Genomic DNA, 23,040 nt, shown 5'->3' on the forward strand with positions numbered 1-23,040 from the left:
TGGTATCCACATCTAGCCTTTTTTAGATGATTTATTCATTCAGGCTACTTCATAGGATTCTTCAGGATCTACAGTTCACCATCAGCCATTTTGTCAATCTAGGGTTCGCACTGACCTTCATCAAATCCAGTCTACATCCATGGTATTCATGCAATACCTTCTCAGTATGGTCGGAATGATGGCCTTTCTTGCTCTAGAAATGATCCAGTTCTTAACAGACTTCTTTCTATATACAAGTATGGAGGGAAATTGTTGCAGTGAAGAGGGAAGACATTGTAGAATACCAAGAGCTGCAATAAAAGACTTAATAACAAGAGATCTGGATTTTGTATATATATATATATATATATATATATATATATATATATATATAGTAGAGAATGAATAGGACAGATGGGGGAGCATTTGTTACGAATTTGTATGTTGGAGAGGTTAGGAGATTAAGTAACCATGTTTTCTGAGATAAATGTAATAGTGCAACCATGGGAGTTAGATAACATGGCCTGTTTTCTGACATGAGCACTTATATTGTTCAGTTAGGTATTATTTGAACTGAGATCTGAACTACCTGTAGTCCCTGACTTCAAGTAACATGAGATGGCAGTGATCACCATTGTTTAGGGGCAAGAACAGTGAAGCTAATGTCACCATTGTTTAGGGGCAAGAACAGTGAAGCTAATGTCTGGAGTGAAGTTTAGTGGATGGAGCTATGACATTAAGTCCGTTAGTGGATCAGTTTCCTGCCTTGTAGTATTGTTGGATGTAGATAGTCTCATAGTTAGGGGGAATGGTGTGTCTTAGTGTAGGAGTTTGAAGTGAAAGAAATCAGGAGACAGGGTGTCTCTGACTTGAATGGGTAGCCATTTTGGCTTTTCAAGTGTGCTGGCGTGATGTTCATGCCGAGGGGAGTTGATGATGAAACTGCAGATTTTATTAAAAAGAGATTATAAGATGATAATATATTTTTAAGGCAGTGATGAATGGGGGTATGCTATATTCTAGTTGTGCAAGCAGCTTATCTTTGCCTAAAGTTGCTTTAGCAGATTGTGAGAGGAAATTATATGTCCCCTGGGCACAGAATAAGAGGCTGTTGACTTTGGATCTAACTTCCTGAATGTGCTCTTGGAAATTGAAGGTTAGTCAAGCCCAATACCAAGGTATCTAAATGATGTGGTGGATTCAGTTAAGTTGCTGTCTAGGTCTTTGGTATGGAGAGGACCAGTGATTGCAGTGCTACTAAGTGTTTAAGCTTCCATGTGCTTATGATCTATTACAAACTGGGCTCTGTATCCAAGGCTGAAAGTGGCTATGGTTTGCCAAAGTTTCTTTTGGATGATTGCTTCAGCTTTCAACCATCTTTCAGGTAGATAATTTTTCCAATTTAAACTCTGTGAAGATAAGGACAATGAAACATTATACTTCAGAATTTTTTGAGTTAGTCACCATGGCATCATACAATAACATTTTGTTGAGTTTTCACATTAGATTCTTTCCTTCTGTTCCCCATTGTGTTGTAGAGAAATTATAGTGCCTGGTCATAGCCAGCCGTTTTAGGTCTGAGTTTGACCATGACAGTATAGTGGATTAGATTATCCTTTTGCTAGGGGAAGATCACAATTGCAAGGAAACACTGCTTGGCCTTTGCAGTTTTTTTACCTGTGTTAAGCCACCATAACAATGTACTTAATTAGCCTTTTTTGCCTGGTACAGGTCATGATGGCAGAGAAGACAGTGTGTTGGTTTTTGAATTTTACACTGTGTATTTTAACTTTGACTTTTGTCAGAATAAAGTCAGGTGAGACTAACTAATGGTGCTTGACTTGTGGAATAACAATAGTATGATGTTTTATCCAAAGAAAAGCAACCTTTTAATGTACCATTCTAGCTGGAGAACTGGTAAAAAATGACTTCATGGTGAGTGGACCTCTTTTATAAGGATCATCTAATGTTTCCATCTTTTCAAAGTAGTTTATGAAAGTACACTGACTGGTTATCTTCTAATTCTGGCATTCTGTGTCCAGTGGGTCAGGATGGTGATAACATATATTATATTTACAGCCATTCACAGCTACAAGACTGTATACAATTGCTCCTTACAACTGAAAGAGTGGTATATATTACCTAAAAGAATCACAGGCCTAAAGCAGATGCCCTATGCTGACCCCCTTAAAAAACTCCAGCTATACTCTGCCGCATATCGTCTACTCCAAGGTGATCTCTGCTTAACATACAAGGCCATGTCAAACCCAGAGCTGTTGGACATGCTACACTTAAAGAAATCCCAATCCCTCAGAGCCACATGCTCCAATGATCTTAATCTTGTCATCACGATAAACAAAACATGCTGGAGGGATAGGTTCCTGACCCAGAGACTCCCCAGACTCTGGAACAGACTGCCCATACAGGTCAAGCAGAGCGCCTCTTTGGCCCTCTTCAAAGGGAACCTTGATGATTGGATGGGAGAAAGGAAATTCACCCCGGGGATCACGTCAGTCACCCTGCTAGACAGGGGTCCAGGGAAGTAAATAGTGTGGGAAGAAATAGCCAGGGAATTGTTATGGCTAGGCTTGTATAGGCCCTAGGGTCGATAGCCTAGTACCAACCTATGAACCTATAATGTCACTTATATTGTCACTGTTAAGACATAACCCAGCCACTGGGGATGCACAAGCCATTGCATTTCTTTGTGCCGGTCCCAAGCCCGAATAAATGGGGAGGGTTGCGTCAGGAAGGGCATCCGGCATAAAACATCTGCCAAATGAGATATGCGGAAACCAAGACAGATTTACATACCGGATCGGTCGAGGCCCGGGTTAACAATGACCGCCACCAGTACTGTTAGTGACAGGGTGCTGGCGGAAATTGGGCTACTGTTGGCCGAAGGAGGAGAAGAAGAGGGGGAAGGCATGCCCGAAGGCAGGAAGAGAGGAGAAAGGTTAGGAGTGTGGTAGTGAGGGTAGGAACTTTGAATGTTGGCAGCATGACTGGTATAGGTAGAGAGCTAGCTGATATGATGGACAGAAGGAAGGTTGATATATTGTGTGTACTAGAGACCAGGTGGAAGGGAAGTAAGGCCAGGTGTATTGGAGGTGGGTTCAAATTGTTCTATCATGGTGTGGATGGGAGGAGAAATAGGGTAGGGGTTATCCTGAAGGAACGGTATACCAAGAGTGTTTTGGAGGTAAAAAGAGTGTCGGATGTAGTGATGTTTATGAAGCTGGAAATTGATGGTGTAATGATGAATGTTGTTAGTGCATATGCTCCGTAAGTTGGGTGTGCAGTGGATGAGAAAGAAAAAATTTGTAGTGAGTTTAATGAATTGGTGATGGCTGTACCCAAGGGTGAGAGAATGGTGATCGGAGCAGATTTCAGTGGGCATGTTGGTGAAGGGAACAGAGGGGATGAGGAAGTGATGGGTAGGTATGGTGCTAAGGAAATGAATGCAGAAGGTCAGATGGTAGTGGATTTTGCAAAAAGGATGGGCATGGCTGTGGTGAATATGTATTTTAACAAGAGGGAGGAGCATAGGGTGACATACAAGAGTGGAGGGAGATGCACACAGATGGATTATATCCTATGCAGGAGGGCCAGTTTGAAGGAGATTGGAGACTGTAAAGTGGTGACTGGGAAAGTGTAGTTAGGCAGCATAGAATGGTGGTCTGTAGAATGACATTGGTGATCAAGAAGAGGAGGAGGAGTGTGAGGGCAGCACCAAGGATCAAATGGTGGAAATTGAAAAAGGGTGATTGTGAGGTGGAGTCCAGGGAAGAGTTAAGACAGGCACTGGGTGGCAGTGAAGTGTTACTGAATAGCTGGGTAACTACAGCTGAACTAGTAAGGGAGACTGCTAGAAATGTGCTTGGTGTGAAATCTGGACAGAGGAAGAAGGACAAGGAGACCTGGTGGTGGAATGAGGAAGTACAGGAGAGTATACGGAGAAAGAGGTTGGCGAAGGAGAAGTGGGATTGTCAGAGAGATGAAGAAAGTAGACAGGAGTATAAGGAGATGAGGTGCATGGTAAAGAGAGAGGTGGCAAAGGCTAAGGATAAAGTATATAGAGAGTTGTATGAAAGGTTAGACACTAAGGAGGGAGAAAAGGACCTGTACCAATTGGTTAGACAGAGGGACCGAGCTAGGAAAGATGTGCAGCAGGTAAGGGTGATAAAGGATAATGAGGGAAACGTACTCACTAGCGAGGAGAATGTGTTGAACAGATGGAAGGAGTACTTTGAGGGGCTGATGAATGAAGAGAATGAGAGAGAGAGAAAGCTGGATGATGTGGGGATAGTGAATCAGGAAATATAATGGATTAGCAAAGCGGAAGTAAGGATAGCTATGAAGAGGATGAAGAATGGAAAGGCTTTTGGTCCAGATGACATACTTGTGGAAGCATGGAGGTGTTTAGGAGAAATGGTAGAGGAATTTTTAACCAGATTGTTTACTGAAATCTTGGAAAGTGAGAGGATGCCTGAGGAGTGGAGAAAAAGTGTTTTGGTACTGATTTTTAAGAATAAGGGTGATGTGCAGAGCTGTAGTAATTACAGAGGGATAAAACTGATTAGTCACAGCATGAAATTATGGGGAAGGGTAATGGAAGCTAGGTTAAGAAGGGAGGTGATGATTAGTGATCAGCAGTATGGTTTCATGCCAGGAAATAGCACTACAGGTGCAATGTTTGCTCTGAGAGTGTTGATGGAGAAGTACAGAGAAGGTCAGAAGGAGTTGCATTGTGTCTTTGTGGACTTAGAGAAAGCATATGACAGGGTGCCTAGAGAGGAGTTGTGGTATTGTATGAAGAAGTCGGGAGTGACAGAGAAGTATGTAAGAGTGGTACAGGATATGTACAAGAGTAGTGTGACAGTGGTGAGATCTGCAGTGGGAGTGACAGATGCGTTTAAGGTGGAAGTGGGATTACATCAATAATCAGCTCTGAGCCCTTTCTTATTTGCACTAGTGATGGACAGGTTGACAGACAAGATCAGACAGGAATCCCCGTTGACTATGATGTTTGCAGATGACATTGTGATATGTAGTGAGAGTAGGGAACAGGTTGAGGAGACCCTGGAGAGGTGGAGATATGCTCTAGAGAGGAGAGGAATGAAGGTCAGCCAGACTAAGACGGAATATATGTGTGTGAATGAAAGGGAGGATAGAGGAATGGTGAGGATGCAGGGAGTAGAGTTGGCGAAGGTGGATGAGTTTAAATACTTGGGATCAACAGTTCAGAGTAATGGCGAGTGTGGAAGAGAGGTGAAGAAGAAAGTGCAGGCAGGGTGGAGTGGGTGGAGAAGAGTGTCAGGAGTGATTTGTGACAGACGAGTACCAGTAAGAGTGAAAGGGAAAGTCTACAAAAGAGTAGTGAGACCAGCTATTTTATATGGGTTGGAGACAGTGGCACTGACAAAAAAAAGCAGTAGTCAGAGCTGGATGTGGCAGAGTTAAAGATGTTACGATTTGCACCAGGTGTGACGAGGGTAGACAGGATTAGAAATAAGTATATTAGAGGGTCAGCCCAGGTTGGACAGTTTGGAGACAAAGCCAGAGAGGTTGGTTTGGACATGCTGAGGAGGGATGCTGGGTATATTGGGAAAAGGATGCTGCTAAGGATGAAGCTGCCAGGTAAGAGGAAGGCCTAAGATGAGGTTTATGGATGTGGTTAGAGAGGACATGCAGGTGGTTGGTGCGACAGAGCAAGATGTAGAGGACAGGAAGAAATAGAAACAGGTGATCCGCTGTGGCGATCCCTAACTGAGAAAAGCAGAAAGAAGAAGAAGATTGTCACTGTTGAGACATGGAGAATACATTGTTTAGTGCTGCAGTGAGCACCATACCAAACTGTACTTTAAATTTCATTCTGAAAGAGTTCAAATTCCTCCGTCCTTCAAACTGGCCAGCTATGTGGCACTTAAATTCTTGTCCTGGAAGATGCTTTTCTTGGTAACCTTAACTTCAGCTAGGTCATTTCAAAGTTAAATGCCCTTTCAGTTCAACAACCGTGCTTGCTTTTCCACAAAGAAAGGGTCTCGCAATGCATAAAACCTTCTTTTAATTCTTTATTTGGTCACACTTTAAAACATTAGTGGAGCCATATTGTTTCTGATCGTCTTCCTGGCTTACTGTAACCCAGAGGTACGCCTTTCGCATGCTGTGGATATCTGTCTGCAGTTGCATATTACACCAATGTAAAGGCTACGTTCTGCAAAAAGATTTCAAAATGTATCCCTCTGGTTGTATTTTATTATTATTGTTATTATTACTACTACTACTATTATTATCATTATTACAAAGATTGCATATTGTTTGGATGAGTCCTAAATATCCAGTCCATGAGGGCTTTGTCCACTTCTAAAGACATATCAAAGAGCAATATATGCATGCCTACAGCCTGGTCAGTTTTGCCCACACAACCATTATAATCTGGATATAATCTCTAGACCTGGCTCTTCCATTGCTAGAGCTACCTTAAACAGCATAGAACCAGGAACCTACACCTAGTCAGTGATCTGGAGCACTGCTAGTGGCTTTACCCTAATTGTTAATCCTGTTGTCAGTGTGTCAGAAATTGGGTACAGTTGTTATGTGTGTGTCTCATATTAACCTTAAAATGCCGAGATAACACTCTGTGGCAGCAGGATGGGGCCATCCTGCCCTTCTCCGTTATTGTACTTTTACCTACAAGACTGTAGTTTATTTATTCCCTATGTAAGAGGGGACCTTCTGCTCATGATAGGTCTTCTGCCAAATAACCTTCGTATACATCAGGCAACAAATGGAATGGCAGGTAGTGACTATTAAAAGTAGATGGGTGCAAAATCAACCTTGGGGATAATCGCATAATTCTACACAGAAAAATATTCATTGAGTTTTCAGAGCATGAAAAGTAACGTTAACTAAAAATCCTGTTTCCAGAGCATCGTCTCACAGGTCCAGAATTATAGTGGGTACCTCAGATATTAGTGTTTTTATGGTTGGTGCATCTTACCTCATGCAATTGTGATGTTCCTTATCATTATTAAGCAGTAATGTCATATGGTAACCTAATTTAGTGCAGGTCAAAAACTGTAGGTACTAATGAGTGCTGTATTTGTTTAGGTACTTACTTATTTTTATTTTTTTACTAGCTTGTTAAAGCTGGCTTGGTTTTGGCATTGTTTGGGGGATGCCCAAAGTATATGGATGACAAAAACCGAATTCCAGTCAGGGGTGATCCTCATATTTTGGTTGTTGGAGATCCAGGATTGGGGAAGAGTCAAATGTTGCAGGTAAGACTAAATAATGTTCATTTATGTCTTAAGTAATGAATAGAAATTTTTCAGTGGTGCCCCCAGATGTATAGTAGTAGATGAACTTGAGGTTCAAATGCAGCTTAATCCTTTTTGATGTGAGAGTCTTATTTTGCCTCTTCAACAGTCCTTTGAGGAAAACCAGAATAAAGTTCCTCTGAAAGAACTGCTTGCTTACACAACTTTCAGTTTCAGAACTCTGGTGATATACTACATAGGAAAGTTGTTAAAAGGATTGGTTCACTTCCTAGGAACAATCAGTAGGTCCTGAAAACTCTACTGCAGCAGTAAATCACTACATTTAGATTTGCTCACCAGCAGAATTTTCCAGCTATTCTTCTAGAGCTATTTTTCATCCCAGCAAAGGAGATGGTCTTACAGCAGTCAATATGATGCAAGTGGTACCAAACTACTATATAAAATAAGCATGAATATGCACTCTCTTCTGTTTTCTTCACTGTTGAAAAAAACTGGTCACTCAGTAGTGTGTTGGATTAATTTTGTAGTGAAGCTGTTATACAGGCACCTGTATGTATCTGATTTTTGATAACTATTTTGAGAGCGTATTGATTTTGCTGAATTTTACTTCAGTGTGCTTGTTATACACACGTTTTTCCCCAAAGGGTACCATGCTCAGAGTATAGTTCATCTATCTTTGTACACAGTCTTACCCCATTGTGTAGCCTTAATATTCCATTTATGGAGTGCTCATGCAAATGGCCATCTCCTCCAAGATTATACTGAATTCATAAACAAAGCACCATCTGCATACAGGGCAGTCCCACCAGAGTAACCTATGGGACACCAGCTGTGTACATTCAGATGTTGATGCATCTTACAGCACAAGGGTCACCTTTTTTCTGCTGGGATACAGAGCTCAGCAGTGTATCAGCACTGCCGTTAAAAAAATGTACATGGTAGGTGAATCCTATTGGTAATCGGGATCTCTATGGTGCAGGCAAATCTGCTGAAGCATCTCCAGCAACAACAGCAGATCTCATTACCATAAAATGGTTTTGATCTGAGTTGCACTGTCTTGCCTCATGCGTGAACATTTTTTATGAATCACTGTTAGCTACAGAGGCAAAACACAGAACAACTGGGAACACCAACTTAGTTTGGTATAATTTTACCTTGCTAAATAACAACAAGTGACTACTTAGGTGATATACTTTACGAAGTAACCATTCCCAGCTGCACTGTGTAGTGCTGTCATGCCACACAGTCTTCCTCATCCCTGTCAGGAGTACCCCTGTGTACTATGTTCACTTGTCACCCTTATGCCATTTGCATCTTTATGCCATTTTTCTTTGTTGCAACCCATGCCTCCGTATTGCCAGTGAGCAGTGGTGTATTAAACAGTATACAGATTGCAATTATGCAGCTGTACACTTAGTTTGAGTACCCTGGTCCATTCATATTTTGTTTAGGGCTTAACATTTAAGTAAAATCTATCGGACAATGTAAAAATTAGTAAGACAGTGAGATGAAGAAGATAAAAAATACTGTCTTTGAAGTACCTGAAATAGGTTAGAAAAATATAACAAAGTAAAATGCAACAAAACTCCAGGCCAAGGCAAAAGTACAAAGCAGATAAAAATAGTTAAAAACAATACCAAGACCCAGGTAGGCAGAAGCACAAAAACTTTAATAAAACAAAACAAAAAGTAAGCGCTTTCACTGTTCAAGCCCGCTTCTTTAGACAGCAACAGAGTACAAAATCTTAGAATTCAAAAAAAGATGGCATCAAATCAAAAAACAGTATTCATTAAGATCAATTAATTATTAAAATTAACTCTTAAAAAAAGAAGCACTTACTAGTGTTTAAATGGACGTGTATACAAAAAAGGTTTTAAAGAAACAGCTTTGTTTATACCAGGTGCTTTATCTGCCTGGAAATGGAGAATCCATCTTTGTTCACATCCTTCTGTTTTTATTCTAATGTTACCCCCCCCAAACTTTCATCTATCATCTCCAAAACAAAGAACTTAAATTTGTGTTCTGTACCAGATGCAAGTATGTGCTTGGCTAAGGCACGAGTCTCCGTATTATTCCTGATATAACAAACATGTTCTTGTATCTGCTCTCTGAGCATGTAGTTGGTTTTATCTATGTTATAAACTCCACAGGTACTACAGAAACTATAATAAACAAGATTTTTAGATGAACAATCTGCATAAAAGGAGAAATCTATACGATAATTTAAATGTGGGTGTGTGAAGCAAGTGCCTGAATATAAATAATTACATGCACTGCATTGTCTACAAGCATACATACCACATCTACGGGAAATATTGTTCTTAGATGTCTGGTTATGATGTTCATCGTGTTTCACTGTTGCAGTCATTACACTTGGGTTATCCTGCTGACAGGCGACCCGCAGCCGGCCAGAGTTCCAAAGTCTTGGTCTGGCGTCGGTTGCTTTTGTCTCTTCCCTGACGTCAGTGCGCCAGGGGTATAAAAGATGCAACCAATGCCATTTTCTCCAGTCTTTCTTGCCGCGCAGTGCCCGAAGCAAAAGCAGTTCGCAAGTGCCAGTCGGCCGACTCCTGAGATTTTCAAAATTGAGTTTCAGAACCGAAGTCTTCATTAAAGCTAAGCACCCCATTGGGGAAACCTTTTCTTGCTCCAGACCGATGTCAGTAAAAGTTAATAATTGTATTTCTTGTGGTAAGCAAATACCTCATAAGGACTTTCACTCTTACTGTATTCCTTGCCTAGGCCCTGACCACGACGTTACCAGTTGTTGGTTTTGTGCTAGATTCAATAAACGCACTATTAAACGTCGGTTTGATTTTGCTTTACATTATTTTGGCTGAAGGTTTAATTACATAATGCTCTCGGAACAACCGACGACCGGAATATATAAACATAAAGACGAAGAAAAAGAAAGGCATCCGAGGTCCAAAACCGATGACGAAGCCTCTTCTAGGCCAGTCGCCAGTTCGCCGGTTCTCAGTGAGGTGCTTTCGCAGCCCCTGACACCCGCTACCTCAGAGCCACAGGCCGTAACCGACAGCCACGTGGAGACACCGAGGCCTGTGGAAACTCAAGGTATTGGGCCTACGGAAACTATTCCCTCAGATGGGTCTGGAGCCGCTAAGCAGGCACCGGCTTCTGAGGGTGTTTTCAGACCTTCACAGCTTACAATTAAGCCCACTACAGCAGCAAAGGCAAAGTCAAAAACACCATTAAAGACAAGGAAACAACTACAGCATTCTCCAGAACAGTCATCTATGCTAAAGAAACAGATGCTCAAAATGGCCGAGGAGCTAATTACTTTAATCAGGGGTTCCCATCCCCTTCTTGACAAAAGGCCTAGGCAAGACACTGACTATGATTCCTCTGACCAGATTTCCATTTCCTCTGATTCCTCTTCTGATCAGGGATATTCTCTCCCTCCCTATGAGGACTCTGATGCAGAAGAGTCTATACCTTCAGCCTCCCCGCCTGAGGATTATTCTTTTGGGGAAGCCCTGCACACAATGAGGGAGCATTTCCACTGGGAGAGCCAGGATTATTCAGAATCCAAGAAAAGGCTCAGAGACTTTCTTTTATTGCCTCAGCACAGGTCCCTGGCTATCTCCCCCCTGTGCTTGATATTGTGGATGATGTTTTTTCTGAATCCAGTCTGTCCCCTGATTCTTTACCCCCTGCACCAGTCAAGCCAGACAGGTACTACAGGGTCCCTGACTCTCATAAATTTCTTTATAAAAACCCCGCTGCAGACCCAGAAACAATTTCTCAGGGTCCTAAAGAGGTTAAGGCTTCCACTGCTAAAAATCCTGTCCCCTCAGATAGGGATTCCAGAGCACTGGACAGATGGGGGAAAAAAGTTTACACTTCTGCCACTTTAGCTGTAAGGGCTTTAAACTGCCAGTTTCACAAGCGTAAATATCAACAGTACCTCATGTCATTGTTAAAACAGAAAATGGTTTCAAATTCAGAAAGTCCTGACAGTAAGGAAATGCAGGATTTATTGCATGCAGTTGAACAAGTGGGAAAGCATACTTTGCAATGTGGTTTTGATTCATTAGAGGCTTCTTGTAGAGCCGCAGTTACAGGCTCTGTTATTCGAAGGCATGCTTGGTTGAAAGAACAAAGTTTACCTGATCATGTTAAAGTAGCATTATTGGATGCTCCACTACAGCATGATACTTTGTTTGGTGTTAAGGCAGAAGAGGTGTTAAAGAAAATGGAGGATAAAGCAAAATCAAATTCCTCATCTTCTGACGCAACAAAACAATTAGATTCTGCACAGTCAACTCAGAACCTTAAACCTGGCAGTATGGCAGATAATGTAGCCACTCAGACTGCACCTCTGTCTAAAGCTGTTATGGATGTCATTTTAGAAGCCAGGAGGCCCAGCACTAGGAAATCTTATGCAGAAAAATAGAAGAGATTCTGTGCTTGGAACCAGGCTCAAGAGCTCGAACCACTTGTCCATAATATACCTCAGATTTTACAATACCTGACTGAGATGCTGGACAAAGGCTGATCTTTTTCATCTAATAAAATCCATGCCTCTGCCATTTCACCCCATTACAATACGGAACCTCCTATTTTTTCACATCCTCTACTACGACAATACCTCAGAGGGGCAAAAAATATAAGACCCCCCAAGGAGAGCACCAGTACCACCTTGGGACCTCAATTTTGTTTTAGAAAAACTCACACTGCCTCCTTTTGAACCAGCCAGCACAGCTGAACTAAAATTCTTATCATGGAAAACTGCTCTGCTCTTAGCAATAACTTCAGCAAGAAGAGTCTCAGAGTTACAGGCATTAATGGCTGTGGAACCTTTCCTTATTTTTCATCAGGACAGAGTTTCTCTAAGGACAAACCCAACATTCATGCCAAAAGTGGCCTCCAATTGTGGCTTTAAACCAAACCGTTAATTTACCTACTTTTTACCCAAATCCCCAGAATAAAGGGGAGAGTCTTCTGCACGCTTTGAATATACACAGGCAGCTACGATTCTATTTGTACAAAACAAAAGCTTTCAGAAAAACTGAGCAACTGTTTGTAGCCTATGCTGCAGGATCACAAGGGAAGCCTATTACAAAGCAGACAATCTCAAATTGGATAGGACACTGCATCCGCTTCTGTTATCCACAACATGGCAAATCAGTGCCTGAGGGCATCAGGCCTCATTCTACCAGAGCAGCAGCCACTTCAGCAGCTTTCCTCAGAGGAGTACCAACCAAAGACATTTTAGAAGCTGCAACCTGGAGCTCAGTGCACACTTTCTCCAAGCACTACCACTTGCCTCTCTACTCTAAATCCAGAGCAGGCTTTGCCACTGCAGTTCTGCAGGGCCTGATAGCCTCTCCAAATCCAATTTAGACCCAGCCGCCCAACCTCAGCTTTGTGATTCTACCCAAGTGTAATGACTGCAACAGTGAAACACGATGAACATAGTACAGTTGTGTACCTACCATAAATGTCGATGTTCGAGTGTATTCACTGTTGCAGTCCAGGTTACCCACCCACCATCCCCCCCCCCCTTTTTTTTCTCATTGTTGGGACTTTTCTGTACTTCTCATCTCTATACAACCTTTGTGGTGTATTTGTTTGTAGATGAAAGAAATGTTTATAGTAATATATGCATGTATTTGGGCATAATTTTATCTTTTCAGCCTTCCTGCCTGGGGGCACCTGATATCTGGGGCAAGGAAAAACTGAAGAAAATGGTGTCGGTTGCATCTTTTATACCCGTGGCGCACTGACATCAGGGAAGAGGCAACAGCAACCGACGCTGGACCAAGACTTTGGAACTTGGGCCGACTGCGGGTCGCCTGCCAGCAGGATAACCCAAGTGTAATGACTGCAAAAGTGAATACACTCGAACATCTACATTTATGGTAGGTACACAACTGTACTTTTCTTATAACATAAACGTCTTTTCAGGGATTTATTATTTTTAAAAGAAAATTGCGGTCTATCAGTAATAAAATACCTAAGTTCATCATTCCCATGCAAAATAGTCCAGTTCTTTGTAATTATTTCACATACTGCACTTATATCATTAGAGAAAGTTAAAGGAAATCTGGTACTGTTTTTAGTTGGTGCTGTCAATGCTCCAGTAGTATTTATTGTTTTTTTCGAGTAGTATGGTCTCCCTGACCCTTCCCTCTCTGGCATAGTGGATTTAATACAAGAGTTAATCTCTTTTTCTTTATAGCCTCTATTCATAAAATCTAATTTCAAGTTGTTAAATGCGATTTGTAGTTGTTCATTATCATTATGTAATCTTATAAGTCTAAGACACTGTGATTTAAGTGCATTCCTCAAAATATGTCGAGGATGCATATACTTTTTGTGTAAATACGCATTCTTCTTAGTTTCCTTCTTATGTATACTGGTTTTTAATGTACCTGCTTCTGACTTATAAATGCTGACATCCAGAAGTGCATGGTTTGCTGAGAATATTTGATAAAAAACCTTAGAAAAGTAGTGCTGTGCAAAAATTCTACAAACTGTAAAAATGATTTTTCATTGCCTTTCCATAAAATAAAAATATCATCAGCAAAACGTTTATGCCAGTGTACATAAGAAAAAAAGTCATTATCAGTCAACACTTTTTCCATCTGCCATTGAGCTAATGCTAGGTTGGCATAGCTGTTCGCACATGCTGTGCTCATCACTACGCCAACCCTTTGGAGACTGAATTCATTTCCAAAAAAGGAAAACATTATTTTCCAAGATAATCTCCAAGAGACTACATATAAGGTTGATCTTATCATTCGAGTAAACATGCTGATTATTTAGTAACATTGTAACATTCTCTATCCCCCAATCATTTGGTATGACTGTAAAAAGAGAAGATATATCCATGGTGACAAAATAGTAATCAATACTGCTATCCAGAGGTTCTATAATTTCAAAAAGATCTTCAAGAAAAGTCTTAGTATATTTTAACACTGTGTTAATGTTGTCCATTACTGGATGCAAACTTTTCTCAACATAAATGGATGTAGTCTCAGTGACCCACCACTAAGAAGAATTCGTACTTACACAAAAATAGTATGCATCCTCGACATATTTCGAGGAATGTACTTAATTCACAGTGTCTTAGACTTATGAGATTACATAATGATGACGAACAACTACAAATAGCATTTAACAAACCTGAAATCAGATTTATGAAGAGAGGCTATAAAGAAAATATTAACTCTTGTATTAAATCCATTATGCCATATAGGGCTACGGTGGTGCAGTGGTTAGCGTTGTCACCTCACAGCAAGTGGTTCTCTCGTTCGATTCTCGGCTGGAGCGCCTTCTGTGTGGAGTCTGCATGTCCCCCCTGTGATTGAGTGACATCTAAAGACATGCAGGTAGGTGTGTGCGTCAATGGGTGTGCCTTCTTTGAAGGTTGGGGATCGGGCTGGCAACTCGGCACCATAAAAATCCACTGCCAGTCATTAGCGGACCGGAGTCCTGCTGTGGCTACTCCTAACCGGGAAAAGCCAAAACACTTTTTTATTAAATCCATTGTGCCAGAGAGGGAAGGGTTAGGGAGACCGTACTACTCGAAAAGAACAATAAATACTACTGGAGCATTGATAGCACCAACTAAGAACAGTACCAGAGTTCCCTTAACTTTCTCTAATGATATAAGTGTAGTATGTGAAATAATTAAAAAGAAATGGAATATTTTGCATGGGAATGATGAACTTAGGGATGTTCTTCGTGTTTCACTGTTGCAGTCATCACACTTGGGTTATCTGCCTGCAGAATACCAGAGTCTTGGAATTTCTAAGTCAGATGCTGTCGCCTCATCCATAACGTCAGGTCGTCACGGGTATAAAACATGCAGCCAGCGCCATTACATCAGCTTTTCTTGCTGTGCAGGAGCCCGAAGGAGAAGTAGTTTGGAAGTGCCGGTCGGCAGCTACCTGAAATTTTTGTTTTACGAGTTTCAAACCTGAAGTCTTCTAAAGCTAAGTACCCCGTTGGGGATCCTTTTTTCTTGCTCTAACCGATGTCAGAAAAAGTTAACAATTGTCTTGCCTGTGGAAAGCAAATACCTCACAGAGATTTTCATTCTTACAGCATCACCTGTTTAGGCCCAGACCATGACGTCCCTCGCTGTTGATTTTGTGCCTTGTTCAATGCCCGAACTATCCGTCGTTGGGCTATTTTTGTCTCTAAATTCTTTCAATCTCATTTTCCGTATACCAAAATGACTTCGGTAAGCCATCCGACTACAGATCTTCCAAAAAAAATGCAAAGATAAAGACAGAGACAGACTGCATAGGTCCAAAACTGCCGACGACGCTTCCGTTAAGGTAGTCGCCAGTCCACCGGTACTCAGTGAGGCGCTTTCCCAGCCCCTGTTACCGATTCCACAGATTCACAGGCCTCTACTGAGACCCATTCGGAGCCACGAGATGTTTCTTTGACTATGGAACCTGCGGATGTCTCCACCTTGGATGGGTCTGGAGCAGCTGTGCAGGCACCAGCTTCTGAGGGTGTATTCAGACCTTCCAGTCATACCAAACCAACCACTTCATTAATGACTAAATCTACCGAATTTCTCAGGTCCAGAGTTCGCACTATGCCTAGGAAATCAACGACCAAAGCACATTCTCACGCTCCCATGCCACAGAAAAAATGCTTAGAATGACTGAAGACCTTATTACTTTAATTAGGGGAAGCCAGCCTTCCCCCTCTAAAAGACAACAAATTGATTTTCCTTCTGATTCTTCAGACCATGAGTCTGATGACTGTGACCCCTGTGATTACCAGGATATACCCTTATCTACCTATGAGGACTCAGATGCAGAGGATTCAGTTCCCTCAGCCTCCCCCCCTCCCCCTCGAGGGCCTTTCTTTTGGTGAAACCTTGCATACCCTAAGAGAGCATTTCCGCTGGGAATGCCAGGACTACCCACAGTCCAAAAATGAGACTCAGGGAATTTTTAGACTTGCCTCAGCATAGGCCTCTAGCTATTCCCCCTGTCCTGGATATTGTAGATTATGTCTTCATGGAGTCCAGCCTTACCCCTGATACTTTACTACCTGCTTCTAGAAAGCCTGACAGATACTACAGAGTACCTGAATCTCACAAATTTCTCTTTAAAAATCCCACTGCGGATCCAGAGACCATTTCCCAGGGACCTAAAGGTATTAAGGCTTCTACAGCCAAAAACCCTATCCCTTCGGACAGGGATTCTAGGGCTCTAGACAGATGGGGTAAGAAGGTTTATACCTCTGCAACTCGTGCCGTCAGGGCTTTAAATTGCCAGTTTCACATGTTGAAGTACCAGCAGCATATTATTGATCTAATTAAACAAAAAATGTTGATTCCTGATTGTGCAGAAAGTAAGGACTACAAGACTTAATGCATTCTGCAAGCTAAGTTGGTAAACATACTTTGCAGTGTGGTTTTGATGCCTTAGAAGCATCTTGCAGGGCTGCTGTCACTTTTCTGTTCTGAGAAGGCATACTTGGCTGAAGGAACAAATCTTGCCAGACCATGTCAAGGCAAAATTACTTGATGCTCCATTAAACCAAGAATGTTTCTTTGGCTGTAAAGCAGACGAAGTTCTTAAAAAGATGGAGGAAAAAGCTAAATTCATGCAAATTGTTAAAGATTTCTTACAGGTACAGCCACCTAGATTCAGTAGGCATTGGCCTTCAGAAAAATGGTCCTTTCCAGTCCCTTCCAGACCTTCTCAGCCCAAATCCAGGGGCAACAGACCACAAAGACTACAGTCTCAGGGTATGCACAGATCTAAACAATGGAGTGCTCCCTCCTCAAAAACTGGGAGTGGTAAGCCACCCCTCTATGGAAAAAGTTCACATTGACTTGTCCTTAATCCTTCCCAGCCATGCCCAAGTACTTGCACCTCTAGGAGGAAAACTCGCCATGCATGCAAAAAACTGGGAGTATATTACCCAGGACCGTTGGGTCTTAAACATTGTATCCCAGGGATACAGTTTCTTTTTCCACTCTCTGCCAACCCCAAGTGGATTGCCAGATCTTCCTCCAAACCAGTGGACAGAGGCCCAAAAGCAAGTACTTTCTCTTCTCATTATCAGGACTATTCAACCTGTCCCAACAGAGCAAAGGGACAGGGTTTCTACTCCAGGCTGTTCCTGGTGCCCAGGAAAGAGAACTCTTGTTGCCCTATTCTAGATCTGTCATCCCTAAACACCTTCCTGGTGGTACCAAAATTCAAATTGCTTACACTCCAGCAGCTCCTTCCTATGCTAGCCAAGGACTCCTGGCTAGTCACCCTAGACTTAAAAGAAGCTTATCTGCACATCCCCATAAGGGAATCTTGCAGGAAATATCTGTGTTTCAGGGCAGGCTCTATGCACTTCCCTTTGGCTTATCTACTGTGCCCAGGGTATTCACAAAGTGCCTGGCTCCAGCCATTGCTTACTGCAGGCAGAGAAATATTCAAATTTACCCATACTTGGACGATTGCCTGATTCAGGTGGACAGTCAGGAATTGCTACTTCAGCACTGACGTTTGTAAAGAGACTCCTAACCTCTCTGGGGTATACCATCAACAAAAAGGAATCACATCTGGTACCCAACCAAAAGATTGTATTCCTGGGATCAAGCTTGAACACAGCTTCCCAGATGGCATTCCTTACTCCAGAAAAGCAGGTTTATTTGGCAACTTATTTCAAACTGCTGGCCACCCAAACCAAGCTATCTGCAAGAAAAATACTGCAAGTCCTAGGGTTCATGTATTCTACTGATTCCATATGATAGACTGCATATGAGGAAACTTCAGTGGTACTTAAAAAGTCTCTGGTGTCAACATTCCTAGGACCTGGAAACAGTGATTCATATCATTCCTTGCCTAAGGGCAGAGTTCCTTTGGTGGGCAGAGGCTTGCAACCACAACAAGGGACTCCCTTTGTCACAACCCCCCGCCGTCCTAACTCTGACAACAGACGCATCAGACTATGCATGGGGGGCTTACATGGCAGGCAAATGCATTCAAGCAAATGGAGCCCAGGACAAATTCACCTGCATTATCCATCAAGAAGAAATGTTAGCTGTACAGAATGCACTGACAGCCTTCAAATACTTTATCCTGCCAGGACAGCTCCTGATAAAGACAGACAACACCACAATTATGTGGTACATAAACAAGCAGGGAGGAGCACACTCCTACCCACTCTGCAGGTTAGCCATGGCTCTGTGGAACAAGCCTTAAGCAACCAAGTGCACCTGCAATCTCAATCCCTGCCAGGCAAGCAAAATTCACTGGCAGACGACTTAAGTAGAAATCTAATGGACCCACACGAGTGGAAACTGAAACCAAACTCATTCAAACTTCTAATACACAGGTGGGGGACACTAGAGGTGGACCTCTTTGTGTCCCCCCAAAACCATCAACTAAACAAATTTTGCACCAAAATTCCCCACAGCCAAGCTTGGAAAGTGGATGCCCTATCCTTCACATGGGAAAACCTCTCAATCTATGCCTTACCCCCTCTGCCCATCCTTCCAAAAGTACTCCTCAAAATCAAACAGGACAGGCCAAGGACAATCCTTATTGCACCAGACTGGACACGCCAGCACTGGTACCCACTCCTATGCAGTCTGACAGCAGTGCCACCCTGGCACCTACATTAGACCCCCTCTATGCTGTCCCAGCAGGAGGAACAGATTTTGCATCCTCAGCTGCAAACCCTGAACCTGGCAGACTGGCTTATTTCCTGAATACATCACCAGCAACCCTCAGCAAACAGGTGCTGGATGTTATCCTTGAGGCCAGGAGGCCCAGTACTAGGAAATCCTATTCAGAAAGCTGGAATAGATACTGTTCTTGAAGCCAGTCTCAAGGAAAGGACACAGCTGTGCCCTCCTTGCCTCAAATCCTAGATTACCTAGCAGACCTGCTCCACAAAGGCCTATCCTTCTCATCAATTAAGATTCATGCCTCTGCTATCTCAGCTCATTCCAATACTGAGCCACCTCTCTTCTCTCACTCTCTGATCAAACAGTTCCTGAGAGCAGCTAACAATTTAAGACCCCCAAAGAGAGCTCCCACTCCTGCCTGGGACCTTAACTTTGTACTAGAGAAACTCACGCTTCCCCCCTTTGAGCCTGCTGCTGCAGCAGAGTTAAAATTCCTCTCTTGGAAAACAGCCTTACTGCTAGCCATCACTTCAGCAAGAAGAGTGTCTGGGTTACAGGCCCTTATGGCTGTGGAACCTTTCATTATCTTCCATGCGGACAGGGTTTCCCTCAGGACTAACCCATCTTTTATGTCCAAGGTGGTATCCAGTGTGGCTTTAAACCAATCCATCCATTTGCCAACTTTTTCCCTAATCCTCAGAATAAAGTGGAAAGGATCCTGCACTCCTTGGACGTGCATAGACAGCTCAGGTTCTACCTTGACAGGACTAAACCTTTCAGAAAATCTGACCAGCTGCTAGTCAGCTTTGCTATAGGGGCAGAGGGCAAGGCCATTTCGAAACAAACCATTTCTAAATGGATAGCACACTGCATCCATTTCTGCTACAAACACCATGGAAAACCTACCCCACAGGGGATCAGGCCTCATTCCACTAGGGCGACCTCAACCTCTGCAGCTTTTCTCAGGGGAGTCTCTACCAGGGACATCCTGGAAGCTGCAACCTGGAGTTCTGTACACACTTTCACCAAGCATTACCACTTACCTATCTTTTCTAAATCCAGAGCTGGATTTGCCACAGCAGTCTTACAAGGCCTGCTAGCCAGCCCTACTACTTCTTGACTGCCTCCACCCTTCCTCAGCTTTGGGAATCAACCCAAGTGTGATGACTGCAACAGTGAAGCATGAAGAACATAGTACAGTTACCATAAATGTAGATGTTCGAGTGTATTCACTGTTGCAGTCCTGGTTACCCTCCCTCCAGGCCCCTGTCTTTCTCTACCTTCTACCTATCCTCTTTTTTGTCCATATCCTATGGAAATGGTATTTAATTTTTACTGGAGGTGTTCCACACCATTTGATTCATAGGTTCATAGGTTGATACTAGGCTATCTGCCCTAGGGCATTTATAAGCCTAGCCAGAGTGTGTTTGGCTTTCACCACCCTTTTAGATTAATTGACTGTGCCTCTGTGTAGTAGGTCACAGAAGATAGCCCTTTTGAGGTTAGTTTACTGTGCCTCTGTCTAGTAGAGACACAGAAGAGATCCCAGGGGTAAACCTATGATCTCCCATCCATTCGTCAAGATTTCTCTTGAAGAGGGTCATTGAGGGACTCTGCCTAACATGGATTGGGATTTTGTTCCAGAGTGAGGGGAGCCTCTGGAATATGAATCTGTCCCTCCAGCATGTCCTATTTATTTCTGTGCGGAGGTTTAAGTCCCTGGAGCGTGTAGCTCTAAGGGATTTGGATTTCCTGAGGTGGAGCATGTCCATTAATTCTGGGTTGGACATGGCTTTATACATGAGGCACAGATCGCCTCTGAGTAGGCGGTAAGCAACTGAGTAGAGTTGGAGTTTCTTTAGCCTAACTGCGTAGAGCATCTGTTTGAGTCCCTTGATCCTCTTGGTGAGGTACTTTTGGGGTCTTTCCAGTTGCTGCAGGTGTCGGGTAAGGTACATCCCAAATGGGGCATTGTATTCTATTATGGGCCTGATGAGTGATGAGTAGAGGGGCACAATGACATCTCTTGATCTAGATGTGAACCCTTTCGTGATAAGGTGGGCTATATAGAAGGTCTTTCTAACCACTTTGGCAACATGATTGTCAAAGGAGAGATTGCTATCTACTTGGGTCCCCAAATCCCTAATTACTTCTTCCGTACTTTGGATTACCACCTATGTGGTAAAAGCAGTGACAGGGCTCGAACTCAGGATACTGAGCACTATAGTCACGGTACTTAACCACTAAGCCATGACAGCATTGCTTCCTATTTTGGGGGCTCCTGACATCTGGGGCAGGAAAAATTGATGTAATGGCATCTTTTGCATGTTTTATACCCCTGACGACCTGACGTCATGGATGAGGTGACCGCATCTGATGCAGAAATCCCAAGACTCTGGTATTCGGGCCGACTGAGGGCTACCTGCAGGCAGATAACCCAAGTGTGATGACTGCAGCAGTGAATACTCTCGAACATCTACATTTATGGTAAGTGTACAAAACTGTACTATTTTATTACTGATAAACTGCAATTTTCTTTTAAACGTAATAAATCCCTGAAAAGATATTTATGTTATAAGAAACATAACCAGACATCTAAGAACATTATTTCCCGTAGATGTGGTACATATTCTTGTAGACACTGCAGTGCATGTAATTATTTATATTCAGGCACTTGTTTCATACACCCACATTTAAATTATCATATAGATTTCTCCTTTTATGCAGATTGTTCATCTAAAAATCTTGTTTGTTATAGTTTCTGTAGTACGTGTGGAGTTTATTACATAGATAAAACCAACTGCATGCTCAGAGAGCAGATACAAGAACATGTTCATGATATCAGGTATAATAAGGAGACTCGTGCCTTAGCCAAGCACATACTTGCATCTGGTACAGAACACACATTTAAGTTCTTTGTTTTGGAGATGATAGATGGGGGGGGTAACATTAGAATAAAAACAGAAGCATGTGAACAAAAATGGATTCTCTATTTCTAGGCAGATAAAGCACCTGGTATAAACAAAGCTGTTTCTTTAAAACCTTTTTTGTATACACGTCCATTTAAATACTAGTAAGTGCTGCTTTTTTAAGAGTTAATTTTAATAATTAATTGATCTTAATGAATACTGCTTTTTGATTGGATGTTGTCTTTTTTAAATTCTAAGATTTTGTACTCTGTTGTCCGAAGAAGTGGGCTTGAACTGTGAAACCGCTTACCTTTTTTTTGTTTTATTAAAGTTTTTGTGCTTCTCCCTACTTAGGTTAGAAAAACGCTCCATAAAGAAAGAAGAAAAGTACTAAAATATAAAAAAAAAAAAACATTTCTCTAGTTAATGAAGGTTTGGAAAAGGAGGAGAAAACAGAGAGGCTTTCAAAAAGAAATTACTACGGATAAACCAGAAAAGCACAAGTCCTTCTCACGTTTTTCTGAAAAGCGCATTTCCATTTTTGTGGCTCCCAGTACAAGTTTTCTTAAGCTCGTTGCAAAATTACTCAAAAATGGCTTCTTTATGCCAATGCTCTAGCCAGTAAAAATTAAAACAGCATCAAGATCTGTACCTATGGCAGAACCTGCAAATATAATATTATAAGCATAGCAAATTCAGTGAAACTCTGAATACATTATTGTAAAACTATTTATTTATATTTGTTTACTGGTGTAGTGCACTGACTTCACTGGACCATTTGCAGGCACAGTCCAGGTGAATAGGGTCACATAAGAAATGAACAAAACATATTTACAGATATATAGTAAACTTTCAGTTAACTGGCACCCATGGAGATTGGTAGATGCCAGATAAGTGTAGTTTCTGGTTGCTTGAGAGTTACAAGACCTGTTATAGACCTGACAAATACTTTACCCTATACTATACCATATTGTACCATAAGCACTGTATTGGCTAGATTTTAATATTGAAATAGAGTAATTAAAAAGATGGCTGGAATAACAATATTTTAAACTTATATTTCCACTAGAAAGCATGGCACGTGGAACAGTTTTCAGTGGCACACTGAGTGGATTGGAATTGAATGAACTGAGTAGAGAGAGAGAATGCATATATGAAAGCAGAAGTGACTGTGTGTAAGAGATCGGAGAGATGTATGAAAGCTGAAAAAAGTGTATGTGAGAGATCGTAGAGAGAG

The 23,040-nt window shown here is 42.1% G+C and overlaps 1 protein-coding gene across 1 annotated transcript in view; it reads left to right on the forward strand.

Annotated features, from left to right (window-relative positions):
* Nucleotides 1-23,040, forward strand: part of MCM8 (minichromosome maintenance 8 homologous recombination repair factor) — a 929,462-nt gene that overhangs the window by 407,521 nt on the left and 498,901 nt on the right. Inside the window, exon 12 of the mRNA XM_044056450.1 lies at nucleotides 7,122-7,262. Within this exon, the coding sequence (XP_043912385.1) occupies nucleotides 7,122-7,262 (141 nt within the window). The remainder of the gene's footprint in view (nucleotides 1-7,121; nucleotides 7,263-23,040) is intronic.

Source organism: Protopterus annectens, chromosome 1.part2 (genome assembly GCF_019279795.1).
Source record: "Protopterus annectens isolate FY-2018-M chromosome 1.part2, PAN1.0, whole genome shotgun sequence".
NCBI lineage: Eukaryota > Metazoa > Chordata > Ceratodontiformes > Protopteridae > Protopterus > Protopterus annectens.